The sequence below is a fragment of the Haemorhous mexicanus genome, chromosome 15 (genome assembly GCF_027477595.1).
Source record: "Haemorhous mexicanus isolate bHaeMex1 chromosome 15, bHaeMex1.pri, whole genome shotgun sequence".
Classification (NCBI taxonomy): domain Eukaryota; kingdom Metazoa; phylum Chordata; class Aves; order Passeriformes; family Fringillidae; genus Haemorhous; species Haemorhous mexicanus.
Window position 1 is genome coordinate 6,294,923 of NC_082355.1, and position 23,292 is coordinate 6,318,214.

Below are 23,292 nucleotides of genomic sequence, written 5' to 3' on the forward strand. Positions count from 1 at the left end.
CCCACTTCCTCCTGAGCAGCTTCCTTTGGCTCACTGTACATTTGCATTGCAATGCTGCCTGCAGGCTTTACTCAGCACCAGGCACCTGAACCCACAGGCTCACCCTAACCACATTGCATAGGTGATTTGTGGGATTTTTTGGGATCATCTAGGCAATTTTACTCAACACTTGCAGCCTGGGAAGAGACTGGTGTTCAAATAGAAGTCAAACAACCAGAGGGAGGGTACTGAACGGTGTCTGTTCCTGTCTAGGAAGTGAAACCTTCCCGCAAAGCTGAGAATGAGCACCTAATACCAAGGGTTACTTGCTCCTCTGTAGATGGCAACAACAATTTCCTAAGCCCAAATCATCACCCTGCAGACCTTGCAGACTCCCATGGAGTCAGAAGGCACATGGCCAGCCATAGGATTTTGTCTTCTACAGATACATTTGTGATTTCACTTTCTGCCCCAGAGTACACACAGGTCCCAGAAAGATTCCATTTCCTTTCATCTCCAGCCCAACATGAGTAAAATTTCAGGACCACACTCCAGACATTCCAGTTCTGTGTTGAACTCAGACCCTGCATTGCAGGTACCAGTAGCAAAGGCTGGACTGATCAGCAGAACCACCCCTCTCCCCTCCAGCCCCACAGGGTCTGCAAGACCTGTAGCACCACGTGATGCTCATTTAAGCCTCAAACTCCAGATTTCTCTGATCCTACCTGCCTTTTGGAAAATCATACTGTCAGAGTACTGAAATATGCTCCTTCTATTTGGCCTGTAATTAAGCAGTAATTGCTGCCCAAGGCTAATCTCAGAGTGTATTTTACCTGTGGAGCTCAGCACCAGAGTTCACATTTGTAATTTAGTGGCGCACCAAGGAGCTATACCTAAACTCACAAAAGGATTTTCACTGCTCATCATCTCTCTTCTACTTTGGTGGCAGCTGGGATTCTGTATTTGGAGATGTTTGGGCTGGGCAAACAAATTAGCTGAGACCAGCCTCATTAGGAATTCACATGGGTACCCATCCTGCCTCAGCAGGAATAAGATGCTGACTGCTCTGTTTCTGGACCCCAAGCCCTCCCCAGCATGGGATACACACTGAAACCTCCTCTTTATTTCCTCTTGCACAGCCTGGCAGCCTCCAAGGAAGCTGAAGCAGCAGCTCGATCTGCCCCCAAACCCATGTCTCCTTCTGACTTCTTGGACAAGCTGATGGGGAGAACTTCGGGATATGATGCCAGGATCAGACCAAATTTTAAAGGTATGCAAAAAACCAGCTTTTTCTTATTTTGGGACTGAAAACTGCATCCAATCCTCATTCACATCTTCCTAATGCTCTATGAAATATGAATATTAATGTTCTTACCAAGTATGTATTATAAGGCTATTTGGCACATGGATCCCTGTAGATTTCTGGAAAGACATCAACAATGTCTGCTCAGAGTGAAAACAACCTTGTAAGAACTTCACTTACTGTAAACATAGGGCCCCCCAGTCCCTGCTTGGATCAGGGAATCTCAGTGTATCAATCTCAATACAGGGATCAAGGATCCTGTCAAACCAAGCAATGACTGGCAGGGAGCTAAACTTCCTTAGAGGTAAAGATAAAATCCCCAACTTGCCTTTCCCCTGGAGTCGCTGCCCACAGCACCCACTAATGGCAGGCAATGTTCCCCCCTTACAGCCACTGCAGCCAAGAGCAGCCTCTCCCATCAGCTCCAGAGAAATCCCACAAGATACCAGGGGCAGCCCGACCCCATCCCTGTCCCCCACAGTAAAGGGGCTCTTCAGCCCAGCAGTGCTCTGTGCTTCCCACCCAGATTTCCAGTCCACCCCATATTCCATGGCAGCCAAGCAGTGCTGAGGGAAGCCCTGGCAGAGGCAACAAAACCCCTTTTCTCCTCAAAACACCTCTTCTAGCAAGTGTGGGGTTTTTTCAGCCTGGTCTAATGGAATATGTCCCTGCACATGGCAGAGAGGGTGGAACTGGAGGTTCTTCAAGGGCTCTTCCAATTCAAACCATTCTATGATTTTTTGTTTTCCTTTCTTTTTAACCGAGCTCTCTTTCCCAGGGGTTCTTTGGCCCCAGATCACACCCAGAGATAAAACAGGACCTGCTCCTCTCAGCCACTGCCCAACCATCTCCAAAGCTCATTTTGTTCACTTCTTTTGTTTCCTGCAACCAGTTCCCTCTCCCCTGAAGCCACTGGCAGGGCTGACAGGATTCCCAGGACCCATTAATCACTGGTGACAGCACCTGGCACCCAGCTTTGAACAATAAACTCTGTGCTGGGCTTTTAAACCCAAAGAAAGGTGGGAACCCTGTGACCCAGTAACCAACCAGGCAACAGAGGACACTGCTGTTCTTATCCAAATGACAAGGAGTTAAAATACCACCCTGTAAACCTGCCTACCTCTAAATTATGCACACACACAAATTAAACTTTAATATTTAATGAAATGTATACATTCACTTCCTGCTGAAGGCAGCTGTATTGCATTTTTATTTGAGATAATTTAATTTCAGTTTTATTTCAATGAACTACACCTTCCCCTCAGGGCAGTTTTGCTGGCTTAGCCTCCCACACGTAAATCAGGCTCCAATTTATATGGGAGACATAGGAGGTGTTTTACAGAGCTTGAGGTTGTAGCTCTCAAAGCACATCATTTAAATTAACTGCAGTAACTCATAAGGACATTTTAATTGCTTAGATCTAAATGAAAATAATGCTAAAGATCCATATCAGATTGATTTTTGGGGAGGGGAAGATTAACAAAAAGAAGATTGCAGCTTTTCTGTAAATGCTGTAAAGTCTGGACTTAGCTGTGGGTTCATATTCTGAGAACAAATAAGTAGCATTGGGGTTTTCAGTTGGAGGATGAAGTCAGAAGCTCCAGCAGGGACAGAGAGGAGCCTGGCAGGGACCTCTCACCCAGACTCTGCCCTCATCCCTGCTGCTGGAAAACTGCATCCCTCCACAGCTGCATCCCAGCAGAGAGGAAGAATATTTCAGTGGCAGGCAGGGAATTTTCTAAAGCCTCTCACAAGCTAAAAAATACCAAAAATCACCAAATCCTGCAGAGAGCTCATGGCTCACCTTGGACACACTGACAAGAGCTCAGTGCCCCAGCAAGACCTGGGCTGCCCCAAAAAGCCTTCAGATGCACAGGGCCAACCCACCCCACACTCAGCTTCATGTCAGCACTGGATCAGGAACGGGGGGGGGGGGGGGGGGGGGGGGGGGGGCAAATATTCCACACCTGTCAGAGTCATGAGCATGAGCAGTCACATTCAGGGAATCAGCTCAGTGTTTTCCTTGTACTGTGCCCTTTGGGAAGGGAATCACCTGTTCAAGGACCTTTTATGTGGTTTGTGAATGGATCCAGAACAGAAAAACATTGCCCCTGAGCTCAACAGAAGGGATAAAACCACTACTAAAGCCTGATAACTGTGTGCTTTCAGCTTATGGATAAACTTCTGGATAAGAGGGGTTGGTGAAGGCAGGGGGCAAAAAAAGATTTAATTTTTGTGTCTGATTGCTCAAGCCATGCCAGTGTTTAACAGTCTGGAGAAAGCTGCACAGATGGAGCAGTGTGAGATGCTGCTGAGCTGGCAGTGCTTGTCTGGGGGCTGATTAGACACAGCCTGCTCAGATTGCTGGGACTCACACCAAGAAAACCCCAGCAGAGAGCATCACTGCAGGGGACAGGCACAAACTTTCAGAGGAGGCCAAAGCAGGACAGGAAGAAAGAAATGAAGAGGAGAAAACCAAGCTCCAAATGTTCCTCAGCAATCAGGAAAATCCATTAATTTCCACGCAGGAGGAAGTTTGCACTGATTAGAGGCACAAGGCTCTCGTTAAAGCCATTCCTCCCCCCAGTATTTCATGCTGCAGCAACTGCTAGACTGCAGATGTGACCTTAACAAGAACATCACTCCCCCAGCAGGCTGAGCCACCAGGCAGTGTTTGAAATGCAGACACAATCCCTGATTCCATAAAAAATGGGGGAATAATCTGAAAATCCACACTCTCTACTGTCAGAGATCTTATCTTCCCAGAAGCATCAGTGGCAGGGATGATATGGGATTAACTCCGGTGTAAAAGGGGACCTTGGTCCCTGGGGCAGTGGCTCTGCTCTCTGCCTGGGCTGCCTTTCCCCACCACATCCTGGGCAGTGCCCACAGCAGCCTTTGGCAGCCCCAGAGCAGAGGCCCCTTTTGCTTCATCCCTCTACAAAACATCTCATTATGTGTGAGCAAGCCACAGGTTGGCCAGGCACCAGGTATGCCCTGGCTCCAAAACATTCTCCAGCATTTTGCTTTGTGTTGAACTGCAGCTCTTGGCATCTCCCTCTGTGTAAATGCAGCATTTCCACCTCAGGTTTTCCAGGCAATGTTATGAAACACTTCCAGTCATACCTTTGGGCATCAGTACCACACAAACAGGCTGACCCCCATGCCCTCAGACCACAATCTTGTCATCCCTTAACCCTCACCCCTTTCCTTTGGTGGCCCCTTAACTTCTCCAGTATGAGCAGGGTAAGCACAGCTTTGGTCTGAAAGCAAATCGAGCCCAGGAGAAGTATGGCCCAGCGACCAGGATTACCTTCTGCCCAAACAGGACAGCCAGAGAATTCCTGCTGGCAGAGCCCTGAATTCTCCTACCCAGCTGTAAGCCCTGGATCAGGATCATCACCTGGGGTTTGGGGTTTACAGGCAGTTCTGCTTGGAAACACCAACAGCAACACAAGAAACAGGTACTGAAACAGCTGAAAAGGAGAACTCAGGACACTGGAGAGGTCTTTGGGATTTGTAATCCAGGATTCACCCAGCTGAGCAGCCAGTCCCTCCCTGTTGTTTGAGGATGCAGAGGGTCAAGCAGGCAGTGTCAACCCAACACCACCACCATCATGTGGGCTATTTGCTGCTTTAGCAGGCTGATCCCTACAGCTCACCCTGCTGCACTGGCTTTGAGGGGAGCTCATCATCCTAGTTCAGGAACAGAGAGGATCTCATAAGTATAGCTCTAAATAAAAGTCTGTTGTATCTCAGCCCCTTTCTGGGATACTTTGATATCACATTCAAGGTGAAATTACCACTCATATAGCCAGGTCAAGACACAAGAAACTGCCCTGGCTGGCTCTGATCTATTGCTGTTCATCTGAGCAGAGATCTGTAAACACTGCCAAAGAGGGGAACAGAGGCAGAGCACGAGCACTGCCTGGTGTCAAACTGGCATCAGAACCCAGACTGGGTCACCCAGGCCTTCCTCCCCTGCTCACCCCATTCCCACAGCAGGTTTTAACTCAACTCCAGAGTGGAAATTCTTTGTTCCACAAGCACACCCTGAACTGCTGTTCAATCTGTGTTTGTCATGCAGGCCCACCAGTGAATGTCAGCTGCAACATTTTCATCAACAGCTTTGGTTCGATTGCAGAAACAACTATGGTAAGTAAAAATCACAGCACAGCTGCTCAGCTACTGCCTCTGCCTCACTGCACTCCCAGAAAATGCAGCATCACCCTCCTCCTCAGAGGGACCAGGGAAAAACACTCAGTGCTCCCAAGCTTGCTCAAAGTTTGAGTCAATTAATGGTCAACAAGACTCATTTCATGTAGCTGAGGATCACTGAGTCTTCATCAGCATCTTATAAAAACACTCCATGAGCAAAGGACAAGGGTCAGAAAGGAAAACAAATAATCTTTTTCTGAAGGTTTGCCTGAGGCTCCAAGCTCAGCAGCAGTTACAGATACTTAGTGTTTAAGTGGACACAAATCCAAAATGAATCTGGATTCAAAGAGAAGGGAAATCAGCTGAACTCAAATTCAGCTTGCACCAGGATTTCAGATTCCCAAAGACTAAGAGAGTTATTAAAGATTACAATGATTGTTTTTCTTGGAGACATTTCTGGTAGACAATGATTTTTAGTAGAAAATCAAAACCAATATTTCTGAGTTAAGGCTCACTTCATACAAAATTAGTGAGCACGGCTAAAGGCTGTATCTAATTGGCAAGGCACTAGGAGCAGAGGATCACTAGAACAGGAGATAATTGCTCCATCTGAAAACTATTAAAGATTGGTTGTGACATAACCAGTGAACAGCAAAGGAAAACTCTGGAGGTACTGTGCCTTACTGCTGTGCTAATTAAAGATAATCCAGAAATATGGTGCTTAATTACCCTCTGGTAATTCTTTTTCTAGAAAAATGCTGGATGAAGAATGCCAAGCTCCAGCTTCAGGCATTCTGTGCATTCAGGCAGGAAGTTTTAGGCTTTGCATAGAGATCACACCCCTTGAACAAATTACTTGGCATGCACAGACTGTCAGAGGAGAGCCACAGCTCAGGTTCTAAGTCTCTTCTGACACTACATCATTCTGCTGGAAATATTTGGGTTGGGATGGTTCAGTTCTAGTAGTGGAAGAGAAAACAAAAGCTGTTATTCTGTCCAAGCACAAGGAAACAGATTTCCTACCTGGTCTGCAGAATTTGTCAGGGCTCACAGGTGGGGAGTGTAGCATGGATTCATTTGTATAGAAAGGAAAAGAGGAAGAACTGCCTCTGAAATGCACATCTGTTCCTAATTTACTGTTTATTGGTTACCTCCTTTGGCCTTACAGGCCATGAATGCTGTTCCTGCATACCAACCCAGAGTGCAAGGGAGCAGGACAAGCCCACAAAGGATCTGTGCAATGCTCAGAGCAAATTCCGCTGAAGCATTTTTCAGTGCATCTGTCCCACACTGAGAGATGCACTGGAGCAGCCAAAGGTGCCACATGATCCCTGTGAACAGAATGCTCCGAAAAATGAGCACAGACTAGCACAAGAGATGCAGTTCACCTCCAAGACACGCTGCAGGGACTTGCTCTCATCTCCAGATACCACTGATTTCATAGGCAATCTTCCATGGAAAAAAAATCCCCATGGGAGCCCGAGAACACCCTGTGGGCACATTGCTTTGTCTGGAAATATCCAAGGCAGCTCTGACAAGCCAGCCCAGATGTCAGCAGCACACAGCCTGAGCTAATGCTCTGGTGTGGGAGCAGCAGCTCTGCTTGTAAACAACAACAGCAACACAAGAAACACAGGTACTGGAACAGCTGAAAAGAAGATCTCAGCAAGCTGGGGAGGTCCTGGGGATTTGTAACCTGGGATTTCCTTTGCAGAGCAGCCAGTCCCTCCCTGCTGTTTGAGGATGCAGCAGGACAAACAGGCAGTGTCAGCCCCCCAACAGCTTCTGGGAAGAACAGACTGTCCTGTCTTGAAGGGTTTTTGAGACAGACCTGACCATTTTGCATTCAAACAAGTGGTCAAACATCAGAGGAAGGGGTGGCAGATTGAAAATGGAGAGGGCAAATCAGTGTTTTACCAGAAACAAAGCCATAGCCTATCATTAACCCCTGGGACTGATGATGGCAAAGCTCCCCCAGCTGTTTCACTGGTCAAAAAGAGAAAAAAAATGATGTTTTAAATCCCCATCATTAGGCACTCTAAGCCTGGTCAGGTTCAGGTCTGAGTACTACACTACCTTATATTTCATTGCTATTACCTGCAGGAGAAGTCACAGGGTTTTACAGGTACCCCACATGCAGTTAGAGAAGGCTTTAAAATATCTCCTGCCTGAATATCACAAATTAGTGTAAACCATGAACTCACCATGCAGAGGATTAGAGAAATTGGAGGGAAAGTGCTCAGTTATGGCTTGAAGCCTCATGGAAGGTAGAGGAAGAGGAGAAAATACAGAAAAAAAGAAACAAACCCAGGTATTTGATGTAAACAACTGGGTCTACAAACCTCAGAAGGAAAGAAAATCAGCTGCAGCCAAGAGAAGGCACAAACTCCCCAGAGTGGGCAGAAAGCTGCTACCTCCCCCACAAAGGTTCAAAAAGAACAAGGCAATAAATGGAGAACTGAAAACTGCTGCAAGGTTAGGGGGAATTCAACAAAAAATTAAAAGGCAAAGTCATCCACCAAATTGAATTCCTAAGGCAGAGCTGATTTAGAGCAAGGGAAGTGAAGCAACTCCTTTAAGCATCCTGCAGAGCTGGAGACCCAACATAAAAGCCTCTAGTGGTGCACATAATTGATGGGACATTTATGTTGGATTGCAGCTCAGAGCTTGTATCCAGCCCCACTTGCCTGGAGCTCTGAGGACAAGGGAGGCTGACACTGGGAACACATCCCTGGTTATGCTCCAAAGGGAGGGAGAGGACCAACCCCAACAGCCAGATCCTCCTGTCCCAAAGCATCACTGCAATAGTGCATCCAACAGCAAGGGATTCCCAAGGACAAGTGCAAGGTGCAGCCACTCTCTGCAATTATTATTATTATGACAAGCACCAAACAACCCCCAAACACAAGCTCTTAAATCCCTTTCTGCTGTCCAAAAGCATAAACAACTCCCCAGCCATACCAGACTATGAAACCTATACCAAATGCAGAAATTCCTCATTCCAAATAAGCAGAACTGAAGCACCTTGGGAACAGGTCTTGGGTTTTAAGTGAATAAACTGCACCAGCTTTGGCTTTTCTTTGGGGCATGAGGCAACTGATAGGATTATCTGGGCATTTCATTAACAAATTCCCTGCTATAACAGCAAACTTGAAACTAAGAGATGTCCTTGCTTACTCTTGCAGTGGAAGCTGCAGTTTTGTGGCCTTCCACTGGCTTTTTATACACAGTGGAGGCCCAGGGAGAGGAAGGAATACATTTTATATATCACCTAGCAATGCTAGCAGCTGGACTCAGGAAGAGCTTTTCTAGACTCTTCTTTTAAAGCGGACCCACACACAGCAAAGAGACTGAAAAAGAAAGAAAAATCACAGAAGAGCCAGCACAGCCTCCCTTAGACACAGCGTAAATATGCAAATTCATTTTTGCTGCTTTCATGCCACAGTTATCTCATCTGAAAAGAGCAAAGCAAATGTGACCTTCCAGCCAGCTGCAGCACAGCCACAACTGAGCTCCCAGCATCTCCTGGGGACAGGAGAAGCTGGAGGCTGCAACTGTCCAAATGTTAAGTGCTTGTTCAGAGACATCTGCACATGAGATTCCCAACAAGAAAACAGAGCATCCCGCAAAGCAGACCAAGAAATTCAATGAAGACTCACAAACCCCAGTACAGCAGAGATTCTGATTAAGAACTTGGGTCCCACTCACTCCAAAATCAGCACAAGATATGAGTTTCAATGCACAAAGCCCATGGCAAAACTTAGGTTTTGAGCAAAATTTCCTGCAGTCAGTCATTCTTAAACCCAACCATCAGTCCCACAGAGATGATAAGCACCTAACAAGTCACACAACACAAAATGAAAAGGTTTTCACAACTACTCACAGTCTGCTGCCATCTCAGTGTCAGACCTGCAGTGTTCCAGCTGTCTGTGATTGGAGTTTGTCTGTGCACTAATGGAGAAGAAACGGGGAAAGAAAAAAACAACAAAAAGAAGCCATGAATTCGGACTGAGCAACTCAAATACAAGGACACAAAACCCCCTCAAGCTGAAAAACAAGACTTCACTACTAACTACCTACATTTGCAATTCTGGGTGCTGGCTGCAGCTCACATCCCAGCAGCTCTACTCTCTCAGAAAGATATATAATCCCCCATTTCTTGTAGGAAGACACAGAAAAACTTCCTGCTTTGGGTTCCAGCATAAAAATTCCCACACTTATTAAGCACCAGGGTACTGCTCCCACCCCTCACCTGGTGCCTGCCCCTCCCTGATACAGACTCCTCCTCCCCTAGGCCAGGTGTGGTTTCACACAGGATTCAAATTGGCTACTTGGCTACTAACCCTTCCTAGGGCTGCTCCTGATGTGCTTGGTGGTTTTGCAGTCTGTTGTAGGGCTCCTTGACAAGGCAGGTTGCCTTCAAAGTGTTTGTTCATTCCCAGTCTAGAGAATTAACTCAATGGTAATTACCTCATGCTCTGGCAGGGTCCCACAATCCCCTTCTGAAGGAGATCAGTCTCTACCCTGTTTTTTCCATAAGCGAAATGCCAATTTATCAAAGGGGAAATCTCTCCCCAAAACTGTTCAGTGCAGAGGCTGCTCTGACAGGGCCCCTGAGTCAGGAGGGAAAACCCAGGGAGTGTCCTGAGGAGCTCCATCCCTTCTGCTCAGCACTGCCTCCAGTCTCCTCTGCTTTCAGCAGGAGATGTCAAGGCTGTGGGATCCTGGCAAGGGAAGGTCTCAAATGATCTTCTGTTTCCTTGTCTCCTTGCGAGGTCACTAAACAGAATTTCATTTCAGCATTATCAAATTGAACTACTTTGATCACTCCAGTTATCCTCTTCCTGCCTTGTGTCATTTCCCTCTTGGGAGTAAAATGCCTTTGTGCCAAATTGCAAAGCTCCTGAATGCCTTCACTGCACAGAGCTGCTGCTCCCCTCTCCCAAGCCAGCCAGGGGAGCAGGATGCACAAGATAATCAATGCCTGGATGTGATGGGCACACAAATGAGGAATGTGAGGGATAAGAAGGATATGGAGAGATTTTTTTTTTTTTTGCCAAGTCTGCAGCCCCAGTCAAACCTCTTCTTTCTTTGCTTGAAAGTTCACATCAGAAATTGGCCAATGCTGTCCATCATTTAGGAATAACTGTGACTTCTTGGGGATGCTAATTAAGATCTCCTATACAGCATCCAGGAGAAATGCTGCATATCTCCAGGTAGCCAAGGAGTGAGTGTTGCTTGGCTCATCACCTCAGCCTGACTGCAATGCTGAGGACAAAGCTTTCAGCACAGAGGGTGCTCAGCTGGTACAGAGCACTGTAACCCTTCTCTTAGCCTGTGTCACAGCACAGACATACCCTGACTGCTCTCCATGCCTTCTGCTGGCTCCTCAGGCAGTGTCACGTCCAGTTTGCAGTCACAGTGCTTGGCTTTACATTGATGTTCAAATGAGGCTCGACACAAGGAACCTAAAAGGCTGCTCAGAACCTTCAACACTGCAGTGCAATGACATAAGGGCAGAAGGGTCTGGGAGAAAACCACATTCTCCGTGAGCAGGCCAGGACTGTGGAGTAAACTCCCTGAGTAGGAAGAGCTGCATAAATGCACACACAGAGGTAAAATATTAATGCCCTGAAATGGCAAAGCCAGAGAATTGCATGCAGAGCATGTTTCATATTCCTTCGTCCTTGCCCTTTTTATATCACAACATAAATGCCTTTTTTTCTGTATTCCAAAACAAAAAATACCCACAGCAAACACTTGTCTCCAGAGGAGGAACACAGGAAAACAAATCAGACCTACTCCCCACACTGCTGCACATCCCTGGGGTGGAAGTGGTGCAGTTTCTCCCACCACACATTCACAAGGTGCCCCTGGGCTGTTCTCAGCAGGACCTGAGGACAGGACGCTGTCCCTCTAGAGGTGAGCTAGGAGGGGCCTTCTCACAGCCACCCACTGTGAGAAGTTAATTTTCATTGGGCCTACAAGTGTTTAATTAAGATGCCTCCTCGTGGTTACAAAGACTATGGATATCATTCTGCCTGTGGTCTGTTGTGGTGGCAGCAACACGAACCATCCAACACCTCCTGTCTCACCCTTTTCTGTCCTTTTGGCAAGTTTTGGAGCTGAAGCAGTGAATTTTCTCCATCAACAAAGCTTACCCGCAGTAACTCAGGCTGTTGGAGGGAAATTGGCTCCATTCCCTCCCCCCTTCTACTGCTCCATCAGGCTGAGCACACTTCTGGGCAGCTACCACTGAAGTTTCTTCCAAACATGAGTTTAATTTGTGTTGTACATGACAGAAGTCCCAAACTGGAGCTGACCTGCTAGCATCCAGCTTATTTGTAGCTGAATAAGCAAAACAACCTTTTGCTTTCTACCTATTAGGTCAGTGACATTGATTTCCCCTGACTGCAATGGCTGCAGATCTTGATGCACAGAAAAGGGAGAATTGAAAATATACAGGTAGCTCTGGGAGCTGCTGCCTGCTGTGGAAAGTGGGAATTCATGGTTCCTTTCCTTTTCCAGGCTACAGTGATGGGCTGGCCCTGTGCTGAGACCCTGGTCCCCAGCTGTCCCCAGCTATTCACATTTCCTCCAGACACGTTATCCAGGGTCGACAGAGATGAATAATTAAGTCAGAGGCATGCACTAGGACTCGTGAAGGTGACACTTGGAATATCAGCAGAAGGAAAGAGTGTTGGAACTCTTTTTTGTGTTCAGAGGTCTGCTCCTTTCAGCATCAAGTCCTTGGTTCATTTGCTGTTGTCACAATCATTAATGTCATTAACAGCTCCTGTGCTCTGAGGGTGCAGATGGCACCAAGTGGCCTGAAACAGGCTCCAGACCATGTGCTTGGCTAGGAAGTGCCTTGTCCAGGCTAGGAAGTCCTTATGGGAATAAACCTCTTATTCCCATAAGAGGTTTATTCCTCTTATGGGAATAAACCACGTGGGACTCAATTTTCTTCACGTGGAAAAAGGCTATTCTTTATTCAAATAACTTCTTTTCATACAGTTTCACACACAGTGTGGGACTCCAGTTGGTCAGTAGTTTTCTTGCCAATTACTTTTATTGGTTAGTAACAAGTTGTTATCCTGCATTGATTGGTCACTCAAACTCCCAGTGTGTATGTGCAGGGAAAGTTGTTCATAAGAGATAGTTTTCATTTTTCTATCTAACGGTGTAAAAACAGTTTATAAAGGTGCTGGTTGTTTTTACCTAGGAATTGATTACGTTAACAAATTGCTCACACCAGGATTGCTTTCACATGAGAACTTGCAAAATGCTGGCTTTGACAAGGCCAGCCACTGATTCCAGGAGAGCAGGCTTGATTTTATGAAACCTTTCTTCATGATTTTTCTACCTTACTGCAACATCCTCTCCCAAACCTCCAGTGCCACTGGACACCACAGGAGTTGTGTCCTCCTGGACAAGAGGCTGTAGGCTCAGAGTCAAATGAGCTCTTGAGGCAGCAGCATCAGAAAGTCTCTCCTATACAGGCACCCTTCATCTCCAGAGCTCTGTGCTCTCCAGAGCTGGTGGCAGAGTGAGGGGAACCTCTCACCAGGCACCTGCAGCAGGTATCAGACACCAGCAAGCACATCAGACACCCTCCATTAACTGTGTCCTAATAAAAGTCTTCAAAGTACATTTATATTAGAAATGCAGCAAATAAACCCTTAATCATGAGAAGGACTATTCATTTAGGCCTGGGCAGGGGAATTGGTTCATTATATGCTGCTCTTCAGACGCAGTCTGCCTCTATACTTAGAAAATGTCAATTAATTTATGGTTGTGGAGCTTTCATCCCTCTCCTGATAGCTGGCACATCCTCTCCCCATTTCAATTTGTTGGCTCACTTTCTTATGTGAAAGTCAGAAGAAAAGGAGCATGGGAAGCTGTTGGCCAGACAGGGAGAAGAGAAACTGCCCCTAATTTTCCAGTAGTGCCTGAACTCAGCCTCAGCAGCCGGCCTTGGCCTGGGGAACTTAGGGGAGCTGTAAGACTCGTGGTTATCAAGCAAGTATAATTTTGCATAGTGCTGAGGGACTACCTTCAATTAAGGAAGATGGTCACCCAATATAATCTGTTGCCTTTATGGCATTTTGACAGTAGAGAGGGGAACCCAGAATGCTCAGGATTAGGAGAGCAGACTTCATGCATATCCCTCTCCTGCTCATAAACTCTAACCAAGGGCAGCTGCTCCCATCAGCTCATCTGAGTTATCCTTGTATTAGCAGACACACAGGGAATTTTTCTTTCATGGACAATCTGTCTCACTGTGCCTTTTCCTTTCCCAGTGCTGGGGGAACTACAGATAGCCACGGTATGAGACAGTTCAGCACTGAAAGAAAGCTGGTTTCACTTTCTTTCCCCACTTACTCCTCTGGAACATCCTCCTGCTGACAGTGACCATTCTGCTCTCCACATCTGCTCCTATTCTCTGCAACCCCAGGGTCCAGACAGAGAGGTCCTGGCCCTTCCCACACAGCTGACAATTGCTGTAACAGAGGAATGCAGGGACAGGCAGCTGCTCACGCTATGCCATAGCTGTAAGCTACGAAGCTAAAAATTAATAACAGTTCCTTGAGGAATAATACCAAAACCACTTGGCATAGCTTGGGAACCGCAGGCCTGGACATAGTCTGGCTCATTTTAGGATGATTTTAGAGTGTGCTCCCCATCTGCCAGCACCCTGAGGCTGCCCTGAGCTCTGCTGTGTGTCTGTGTACAGGACTACAGGGTGAACATCTTCCTGCGGCAGCAGTGGAACGACCCCCGGCTGGCCTACAACGAGTACCCCGATGACTCCCTGGACCTGGACCCCTCCATGCTGGACTCCATCTGGAAGCCTGACCTGTTCTTTGCTAATGAGAAAGGGGCCCATTTCCATGAGATTACCACAGACAACAAGCTGCTGAGGATCTCCCGGAACGGCAACGTCCTCTACAGCATCAGGTGAGGTGACACCGAGGCCATCCAAGGCTTTGGGCTTGCTGTTGGAAAAGAGAAATTTAGAGGGTTTTTAAGGTGTGAGATCATTCAATTAGCAGTGATGAAGCAATGTGGTGGGAAGGGACCTCTGCTAAAGCATATTGAGACAGAGGATTGGCCTGGGATGGAATTTAACTCATCTTTACCTCTTTCAGTTCAAGGACTTCTGCTTGGAGTAGATTCCTTAACATCCCTAATGTAAAATTACTTCAGATATCTTATGTTAGTGCAAGCCTAAAACCAGCTGTGCTATGTGAAAGCCAGTAGAAGCTCATGAACACTGTTTTCAAAGCTGAAGCATTTCCGGACCAGAAAAAAAAGCAAAAATCATAGAAAATGCTAAGTAGAGCCCCATGGCTTTGTCTCAGCCTAGTTGTTCCCAATTATCCCTTTATTGCTAGAACCAAGAATCCATCAGCAAAACTGAACTATTTGCACTGAATTTCCCAGAGGAAATCAGCCTTATCCCCACCTTCACTTCCAACCCCATTCACACTTTATTTTAAACCAGTGAAATTAAGATCGAACTTCTTGGGCTTAGACTGGGAAGCTTTAACTCTATATTGAAGACCTTTTTACCTCATGTAAAATGTAAATTCGCCTACACACCCCATCTCACACTGCAGCTCCCAGTGGCAGCAATGGGAAGGATGAGCAGTGTGGAGCTGTAAAATGGGAAATAAACAGCTTAATGCTGCAAAGTAGATGGCCTCCATCAAACACCAAGGTGGTTCCAGCCCAGCTCCCTGATGGCCAAAACAATAAGAGAATTGCCACATGTGTGGGCTGAATGGGCAAACCTCACGGTTCTTCATTATAAAAACCAGGCAGGGAGCAAAACTAACAGCAGCAGCTTGGCAGTGAGCATGGCACAGAGTCCTGTTCCGGGGGCCTGCAGGGGCACAGAGGGGCACAGGTGCCCCAGCCCTGGGGCTGCTCTGCCAACAGAGCAATGACTCAGCAGGGAACATGGAAAAATCACCATTTTCAAGGCAAAAACCTGAAAATATTTCAGTTCTTGTTTAAAGAGAACAACTTTCCTATCTCACTCATCTCTGAATGAAAATACAGATTTCTTTGTAAGTACATTTTCCTGTGAAAATTAAAAAGAAAGAAGAGCATACTGTAAATTCAAAGAGTTTGCAGAAGGAGAAATAGTCTTTCCCTTTAAAAAAAAAAATCTCTGTGAGGTGCTGTGCCGTTTTCTAACTGGTTCTTTGCTACTACTAGCAATAATCAAACTCCAGGAAAGACATTTACAAGAAAGTGGGCTTTGTCACATCTTCTGTCCCAACATGCCTCCAAATTCAAGCTGAGAATTTCTAACAACATAAGATTTTAAATTAAAGTTTCTTTCCATCCTGATAAGTTTCTTGTAGGTCTGATGATAGAAAAATTCCATTTCTGTCCCCTGGGTAATTCTGCTATTTCTACATCAAGGCAAAAAGCTGAAAACCCTAAACACTTTAGGCAACAGCATTTTCAACATTATCAAACCAAATAACTCAAGTCTAACTATCTGGAGCAAATCATTTAGTATCAGCTTGCTGAACCAACCAAACATTTTAAGCATAGATCATGGTACAGAGCAGCACAGCAATATAACACAGAAAATGCAACCTGCACCTAGTGGAATATGGAGACAGAAATAGAGGTCTCAAGGGCTCTGCAGGAATTCAAGAAGGTACAGGAGTTCATATTGGCTTAGCACAAGGCATTTTCCCTGCAGAAAATTCCACTGAAGTATTTCTTTCCCCACACACAAACATATGATCTTGATCAAACTTCTTTTTGGTGTTTTTTTAATCACACACAAATGTTCTTTTCAGAGATTTACAAACAGTGCCAGTCTCCAGAAATGCCTCTGGGGGTTCCAGAGAGTGGGCTTGGGCTTTCTGCTAACCCAGCCTGCTGTGAACCTGAGGCAGGACAGGAAAAGCAGCAGAGCTGTTTGTGAGGGGGCTCTGCTGCACGCAGTCTCAAACAGACTGCAATGAAATGAGCAGCAGGCTCTGCTGGGAATGGGCTCACAGACCCAAATGTTCAGCATTTCTGATGCTGTCCAGCACCAGAGTGGGAGCACAGGCAGGAAGAGGTGGATGATCTGTCATCCCCCCAGCTCAGCCCCCAGCAGTGCCACTGTTTGCCATTCCCTGTGCTCTCCTCTCTCCTCAGGATCACGCTGACTCTGGCCTGCCCCATGGACCTAAAGAACTTCCCCATGGACGTCCAGACGTGCATCATGCAGCTGGAGAGCTGTGAGTCCTGTGCACATTTCCGAGAGGAGACAGCCTCTTTTCCCTGCTGCTCTCCCCTGCCATCTCCTTTCCCAGCTGCAGCCCATCCCCAGCCCAGCCTTCACTGGAGGCTTGCTGGAGAACCTCTTAGTTAGGATTTTCCATTCATTCAGCCCACGTGACATTTGCTAGAGAAGCCAAACCTCAAAAGATCCCATGTGAGGAGCCCTGGCTTGCTCGTGTTTACATTGGCCTTTCACTTTGCAGGAGAGGTGAAAGTGCTTTCAGCTGCAAGTGGGATTTTTTCTCTCTGGATGAACATCTGCCACTTGTACATGTTGCTTATCCCAAAGGAGGGAAAGATGATGAGCTTCTTCCAGAGAAAGCAGTCGAGTTGGAAACAGTAGAAAACAGTTCGGCAAGCCAAATTCAAGAAAAAAATGTTATTTATTGCAGAAAATCCATTGCAGCTCCAGTGGAGGTGGTTGCCCTGGCTCTTACCATGAACAAGCAGTTTTGCCTCAACCCAAATCCCATTCATGACAGCACTGTCAAGGAAGGCCAGGATGCCCCCCTGTCTCCAAGCTCCCTTCTGCAACACTGTCCCTTTCCAGATCAGTATTTAATGTGATTCATGTGACAACTGTCCCTTCCTCTCAACAGTTGGCTACACAATGAATGATCTCATATTTGAGTGGCAAGAAAAAGGAGCAGTGCAAGTTGCTGATGGGCTGACATTGCCTCAGTTTATCCTCAAAGAAGAAAAAGACTTGAGATACTGCACGAAGCACTACAACACAGGTCAGTGCTGTTAACCCTTACCTGAGGGGTTCAGTGGAGAGGAATTCAGGACTGTGCATTTGCCAGATTCTCTTGCTCTGTCTGATGGCACTCCGGCCTTGTCCTACACTTCCAGAGATAACAGACATGTGGAAACATATACAGCAAATGAAAAGCTAATGGACATCAATGTGCAAAACCCTCTTGTCCCTGGTAACAACTGCATCAATTCGAGGGTGTCTGGTTGGGATCTTCTCTCCTAGAACCTTCTTTTGTCTTTGAAATTTAAGTGACAAAGGACATACTGCCCAAAGGTTTTCTTTGCTATGCTAATGTTCATAGAATCCATAAAGAATCCATATGGTTAAAGACCATATTTCTCCAACCCCCTGCCATGGGTAGGGACACTTTTCACTATCCCAGGTTGCTCCAAGCCCTGTCCAACAGGGCCTTGAACACTGCCAGGGATTGGGCAGCTACAGCTTCTCTAAGCAACCTGTGCCAGGGCCTCCCCACACTCACAGGGAAGAATTTCTTCCTAATATCTAATCTAAACCTTTTCTCTTTCAGTTTGAAGCCATTCCCCTTTGTCCTATCACTACATGCCCTGGGCAACAGCTGTTCATTTCCTCCCCTAACAAGACTCTGGTTTAGGCAAAGCAAGGAAAAGGAGAATCCCCAGACTGGCTGAGAACAGGAGGCTCACTGTGCCTTCCCAACAACCTCCCCTGTGTCTCCCATCCTCCTCAGGCAAGTTCACCTGTATAGAAGCTCGTTTCCACCTGGAGAGGCAGATGGGCTACTACTTGATCCAGATGTACATCCCCAGCCTTCTCATTGTCATTCTGTCCTGGATCTCCTTCTGGATCAACATGGATGCTGCACCTGCTCGTGTGGGCCTGGGGATCACCACTGTGCTCACCATGACCACCCAGAGCTCTGGCTCCCGAGCCTCACTGCCCAAGGTAGGGAACACCCTTGGAACACCAGGGAATTCGTGCCCCTTTTGGGGACAGCACCTCAGGAAATCCCTACACAGATCCTCCTGCTGCCTTTGCACAATTCCTGTGTAAGGACAAACAGAGCAAATTCCAGCCCCATCCTGAAAATATTTTATATTCTCTATGACTAGCAGCAAAACTTCCCCTAAGATTCAGCACTCACCACAACTCCCAGTAACCAGGAGCTCTGTACTTTACAAAGCCCTGCAACAATCTCACATGGATGTGCACTCTACATTTTAGCTTTTTAGTCACTTGACCATCCTACTTTATAACAGTACTGAATTTCCCTTTATTAAGGTCTTCTGGTATGGTGGATTACTGTTTTCCTTGCATATAAACAATCACAATCAAGGCCTGAATAAATTAAAAGCTATGGAATTATTGCTACTTAAGAGCCCCCGAGGAGTTTCAGTGGCCTGATAACACATTGACATTAAATGACCATGATTCTGGTGTTCAAGTACAGATGTCAGCCACATAAAACACTAAGTGAAAATGCATTTGGATAAGGAAGCCACCCCATTTCTGTCTCTTTTTCTGACTCCTAGGTGTCCTACGTGAAGGCCATAGATATCTGGATGGCCGTGTGCTTGCTGTTTGTGTTCTCTGCCCTTCTGGAATACGCTGCCGTCAACTTCGTGTCTCGGCAGCACAAAGAGCTGCTCAGGTTCAGAAGGAAGAGGAGGCATCATAAGGTAATACATAAAGCATGAAGGACACAGTGAAATCTGTCCCAGCAGAACACTATGGTCAACTGACCCAAGCCACTAGCCCCCAGGGAAGTCCCCAGTGTCTGGTCAGATGTTAAGGAGGCTCACACACCAAAAAGCAGAGCTGCCTCAATGGATTGTGCCTGTTCTAACAGCCTGCTGACCCCAGGAGTCCAGCAAGCTGGGTTTTGCTAGCTCAGCCAAAAGGGTTGTTCTCAACAGGACAAGTGTCACACAGCAATGTTCTGGTGTGAGTTCTCCTCCCCAGAAGCTGCAGCCAGAGCTGGGGGAGGCAGGCAGGGAGGTGTGAGAGGTGTCTGTCAGAGAGCAGCACCCCCAACAAAACAGCCTGCAGTAGCCCAGAGGTAAGTGACACCTCTTTTGTCTCTGCCATCTCTATGTTCAAAAGCATCTGCTTGTCAGACTGACTGCAAGTTCCTCCTGGAAGGAAAGAGCTTTATTCTGAGCCTTAGCCTGCTCCATGCTTACCTGCCGTGGCTGACCCAATCCCAATCTGAGCATGCAAGCAGCTCCGACAGCTCCCTAGCCTGGGCTCCAACAGCAAAGACTTCACCTCACATTAGAAAGAAACACAAAGGTGGCTGTGATCACAAGGCCAGAGGCAGTTAAGGATTGTCCCAATATAACTGGTAGAATCAGGAAAGGGGTTAGCAAAATTTCAGCACCAGGCCTGAGAGGCAGCCCTCAGGAGAGCATTAAAATCCAGTACATTTTCTAGGAGAGAAAAAACAAAGACAATTTTGCTGACGCAAATCTCAAGCAAGCCCATAGGTGACTACCAAGGTCTGCCTTAAATATTCCTCATCGGTTTTGTCTACTTTCCATGATCCATCTCATCCAGAAACCTTCTCCCAATTCCATCATTTCACTGTCCCAGCCACTGAAAGTCTTTCCCGGGGTCCAGCCTGTCCTGCAGCAGTTCACAGTGTATGCTTGCAAAACTGCTTCCATTCCAGGAGGAAGAGGGGGCTGAGGAGCAGGAATCCCTGCATTTTTAGATTTGTCTCTCTCTGCTTCAGTCGTCCTATCTGCAAAACAGGAGATCATTGTTCATTTGTGCTCAACCCAGTCAGGACCAGGGATGAAAAGTGTTGGACAAATGCAAGGGAAAAGAAGTAACAGATGAGACTCAGCACCCACAGATTTTTTTTTGACCAGAACAGGGCTCTGCCATTCCAAAATCAACAAGGCTTTGGTTCAGAAGATGCAGCTGAACAGAGGCAGAGCTAAACCCACCCACATGGGTGCCTCCATAGTGCATTTATCTCTTCATCTGGATTCAGGCATCCCATCTCTGGAGCTATGCTATTGTATGCAAATTAGTCTGTTGATAAAACAGTAAGAAGGAAAAGAAAGCCACTAATACACAGATAGTTTAAGAGATACTTGCTAGAGCTGTTCCACTGAACACAAGGCTGTTAGCACAGTCCCTGCTCAATCCCACAGCTATTTAATTGGAGCAAAGCATAAACAAAAACACTTGCAAAAGCTGAATGAACAAGGTTTGCAGGCTCATCAGAAAACTAAGCTGACTGCTAATATGTAAATTGGCTAATGCAGCTGCCAGAGGCACTAATTGCTCTGTCCTGATGTCCTGACTTGTCTGGGTAGCTCTGACTGGTTTTGGCATGACACACCAGGCTAAAAAACAGTGAGATGATGCAGTGGCATGGATCAGTCTGGTTAACATGACACCATCATCAGACCCACAAAGAGTGTATTTGGAAATATTTCCCAGTGTGTCTGGTGATCTTTGTCTTTCTCCTTTGACATGGCACCTTGAAAAAGGCACTATTGTCTGCTCTAACCCCAGTACACCACTCACCAAAACAAAGCCACAGCCAGTGAGCCCTCAGAAATGAAAAGATAAAAAATTCAGTAAATTAAAGATCGAGTGGTTTAGTTAAGCCAGACATGTTTGTTTGTGCAATGAGAAAAAAGCAGAGGCAGTTTTACCTGAACCCCTGCATTACAGACGTGATGAGAAGGTCCATCACAGAAAGCCAGATGCTGATTTTATTTGGGTAGTTTTATTTTGCTCGGATATGGCAGTGTCCTGCGTGTCCTGCTCCTCATCCCGTGCAGCTGCCCATGGGATGTAGGGGCCATCCAGAAAAGGCACTCTCTTCAAAGGACAGGGGAAGGGGCAGCAGGGCACAGTGGATAGGCAGCTACAAGGGAGGGGGCTGCAAGGTCAGTGTTGGGGGACACAGCATGGATCAGCCTCTGTTAATGATTAATTAGTGCCACTGCTCCACAATTAGCCTTGATGACCTGAAGTCAAGAGACTTCAGATTCTGACTCTGCCTCTGCAAATCACTGCTTGGATTACTGGGACCAAACTTAGTTTTCCCTGTCATTACATCCCTGTGTTCAATAAAATAGGGCTAAATCATTCTGGAATTCCAGCAAAGCTTTCACAAAAAAAACCCCAAACAGCAACGCTGTTTGCCTTTAGATTAGAACACAAATTATATTTTTTCTCAGTAATTGGCATTACAACAAGCAGCCATGTCTTACCATTGGCCCACAGAAGGGCACTTCAGTTCTTCACCTAAAAATTGGCTCCTGGGGGTGGCTGTGGGGTGCTGTGAGCAGGCGAGTGAGGGCTGGTTGCACGCTGCCTGCAGAGCTCTTTTCCTGGACAGCTCCTGGCTCCTGCACATCCATGTAACTCTGTAGGAAGCAGCTGCAGCTTTGGCTACTTGAGTTACATGGAGCCCACTCCTTCTGGGCAAGCTGAAACTGCACAGGCAAAGCAAAGAAGGTGCTGATAGGAGGTGGGTGGGGGTAGGGAGAGGCAGAAGCAAAACAGGGGATGCAACTGGAAAAATGAAAGCAGTGCCACAAACCCTCCACGGGGTGCCTGTATCCCCTGATTTGCATCTGTGCATCACGCAGCTGGCACCCCTCTATAAGGCTGATCTCCCAAGAGCAGGGGGTTTGCCCCAGGGTGCTGAGGCCGGGGCACAGTGGGAGCATCTTTCCCGTGCAGAGCAGGACGCTGTCAGCGGAGAGCCTTATAGCGAGGGTGCACTGTCTATATCTCATTTTAAGTAGAGTCCCATGCTCAATCTGTTCCAGGAGGACGAAGCTGGTGAAGGCAGGTTCAACTTCACTGCCTACGGGATGGGGCCAGCTTGCCTACAAGCCAAGGATGGCATTTCTGTCAAGGGAGCCAACAACAACAACACGGCCAACCCGGTGCCGCCGCCGTCCCGCTCGCCCGAGGAGATGAGGAAGCTCTTCATCCAGAGAGCCAAGAAGATCGACAAGATCTCCCGCATCGGCTTCCCCATGGCCTTCCTCATCTTCAACATCTTCTACTGGATCATCTACAAGATAGTCCGCAGAGAGGATGTGCACAACCAGTGAGGGGAGGGGAGCAGCTGGGAGGGAGCGAGCAATCCTTTATATATGTGCAATAGCAATGCAGCAATGCATGAATTTAAGAATGCGGCAATATCTACTAAAAAAAAAACAAAACAAAAAAAAAATGGGGAGGGGAGGGGGGCTGGGAGGGACTTTTAATCATGTGAACTGAGGGTGTCTGGCACAGGGAGGAGAAAAGAAGCTCTTGATCTGGGGAGAGCAGGGTGGGAGTTAGTTTTACAGCATAGGAAGATGTGGATTGCTCCAGCAATCCAAGCAATGTAATATAGTAATATATATTCATGCTTAATTATAATGCAAAAAGAAAACAAAAGAAAAAAAAAAAGACCAACAAAAAAAAATCCTTTTTTAGCCTATTAACAGCTTAGATTCTCAAGTCACTGGAATGATTCATGATTCCATGTGCAGAAACTACTCAATTACGCTTTATCTGACTTTTGCTATAGAAAGGCCATTCCAGTCAAGCACGTGGGGGGAAAAAGCCCTAACAAAAGGGGAAAAACACCTCAAGAAAATCATTCTGTGCTTCTCTAGGTTTTGCACTTTGAAAACTGGATAGATAGGGAAACTTAAGAAAGAGGCTGTGGATTGCTGTTTATTTTATATATTTACTTTTTTTAGTCACGGGTTTGCCGATCAAACACTTTGTGACTTTTGCATAGAGGAAAAGCAAATACATTATCTCTCTCATCCCCACCAGAGAGCATCCA

General features: G+C 46.7%; 1 protein-coding gene across 1 annotated transcript in view; it reads left to right on the top strand.

The window, feature by feature from the left end:
* Window positions 1-22,664, top strand: part of GLRA1 (glycine receptor alpha 1) — a 36,483-nt gene extending 13,819 nt beyond the window's left edge. Inside the window, exons 2-10 of the mRNA XM_059860520.1 lie at window positions 1,119-1,249; window positions 5,370-5,437; window positions 13,899-13,995; window positions 14,155-14,401; window positions 16,613-16,695; window positions 17,338-17,475; window positions 18,205-18,419; window positions 19,007-19,153; window positions 22,250-22,664. Of these exons, the coding sequence (XP_059716503.1) occupies window positions 1,119-1,249; window positions 5,370-5,437; window positions 13,899-13,995; window positions 14,155-14,401; window positions 16,613-16,695; window positions 17,338-17,475; window positions 18,205-18,419; window positions 19,007-19,153; window positions 22,250-22,564 (1,441 nt within the window). The 3' untranslated portion in view covers window positions 22,565-22,664. The remainder of the gene's footprint in view (window positions 1-1,118; window positions 1,250-5,369; window positions 5,438-13,898; window positions 13,996-14,154; window positions 14,402-16,612; window positions 16,696-17,337; window positions 17,476-18,204; window positions 18,420-19,006; window positions 19,154-22,249) is intronic.
* The last annotated feature ends 628 nt before the right edge of the window (window positions 22,665-23,292 follow it).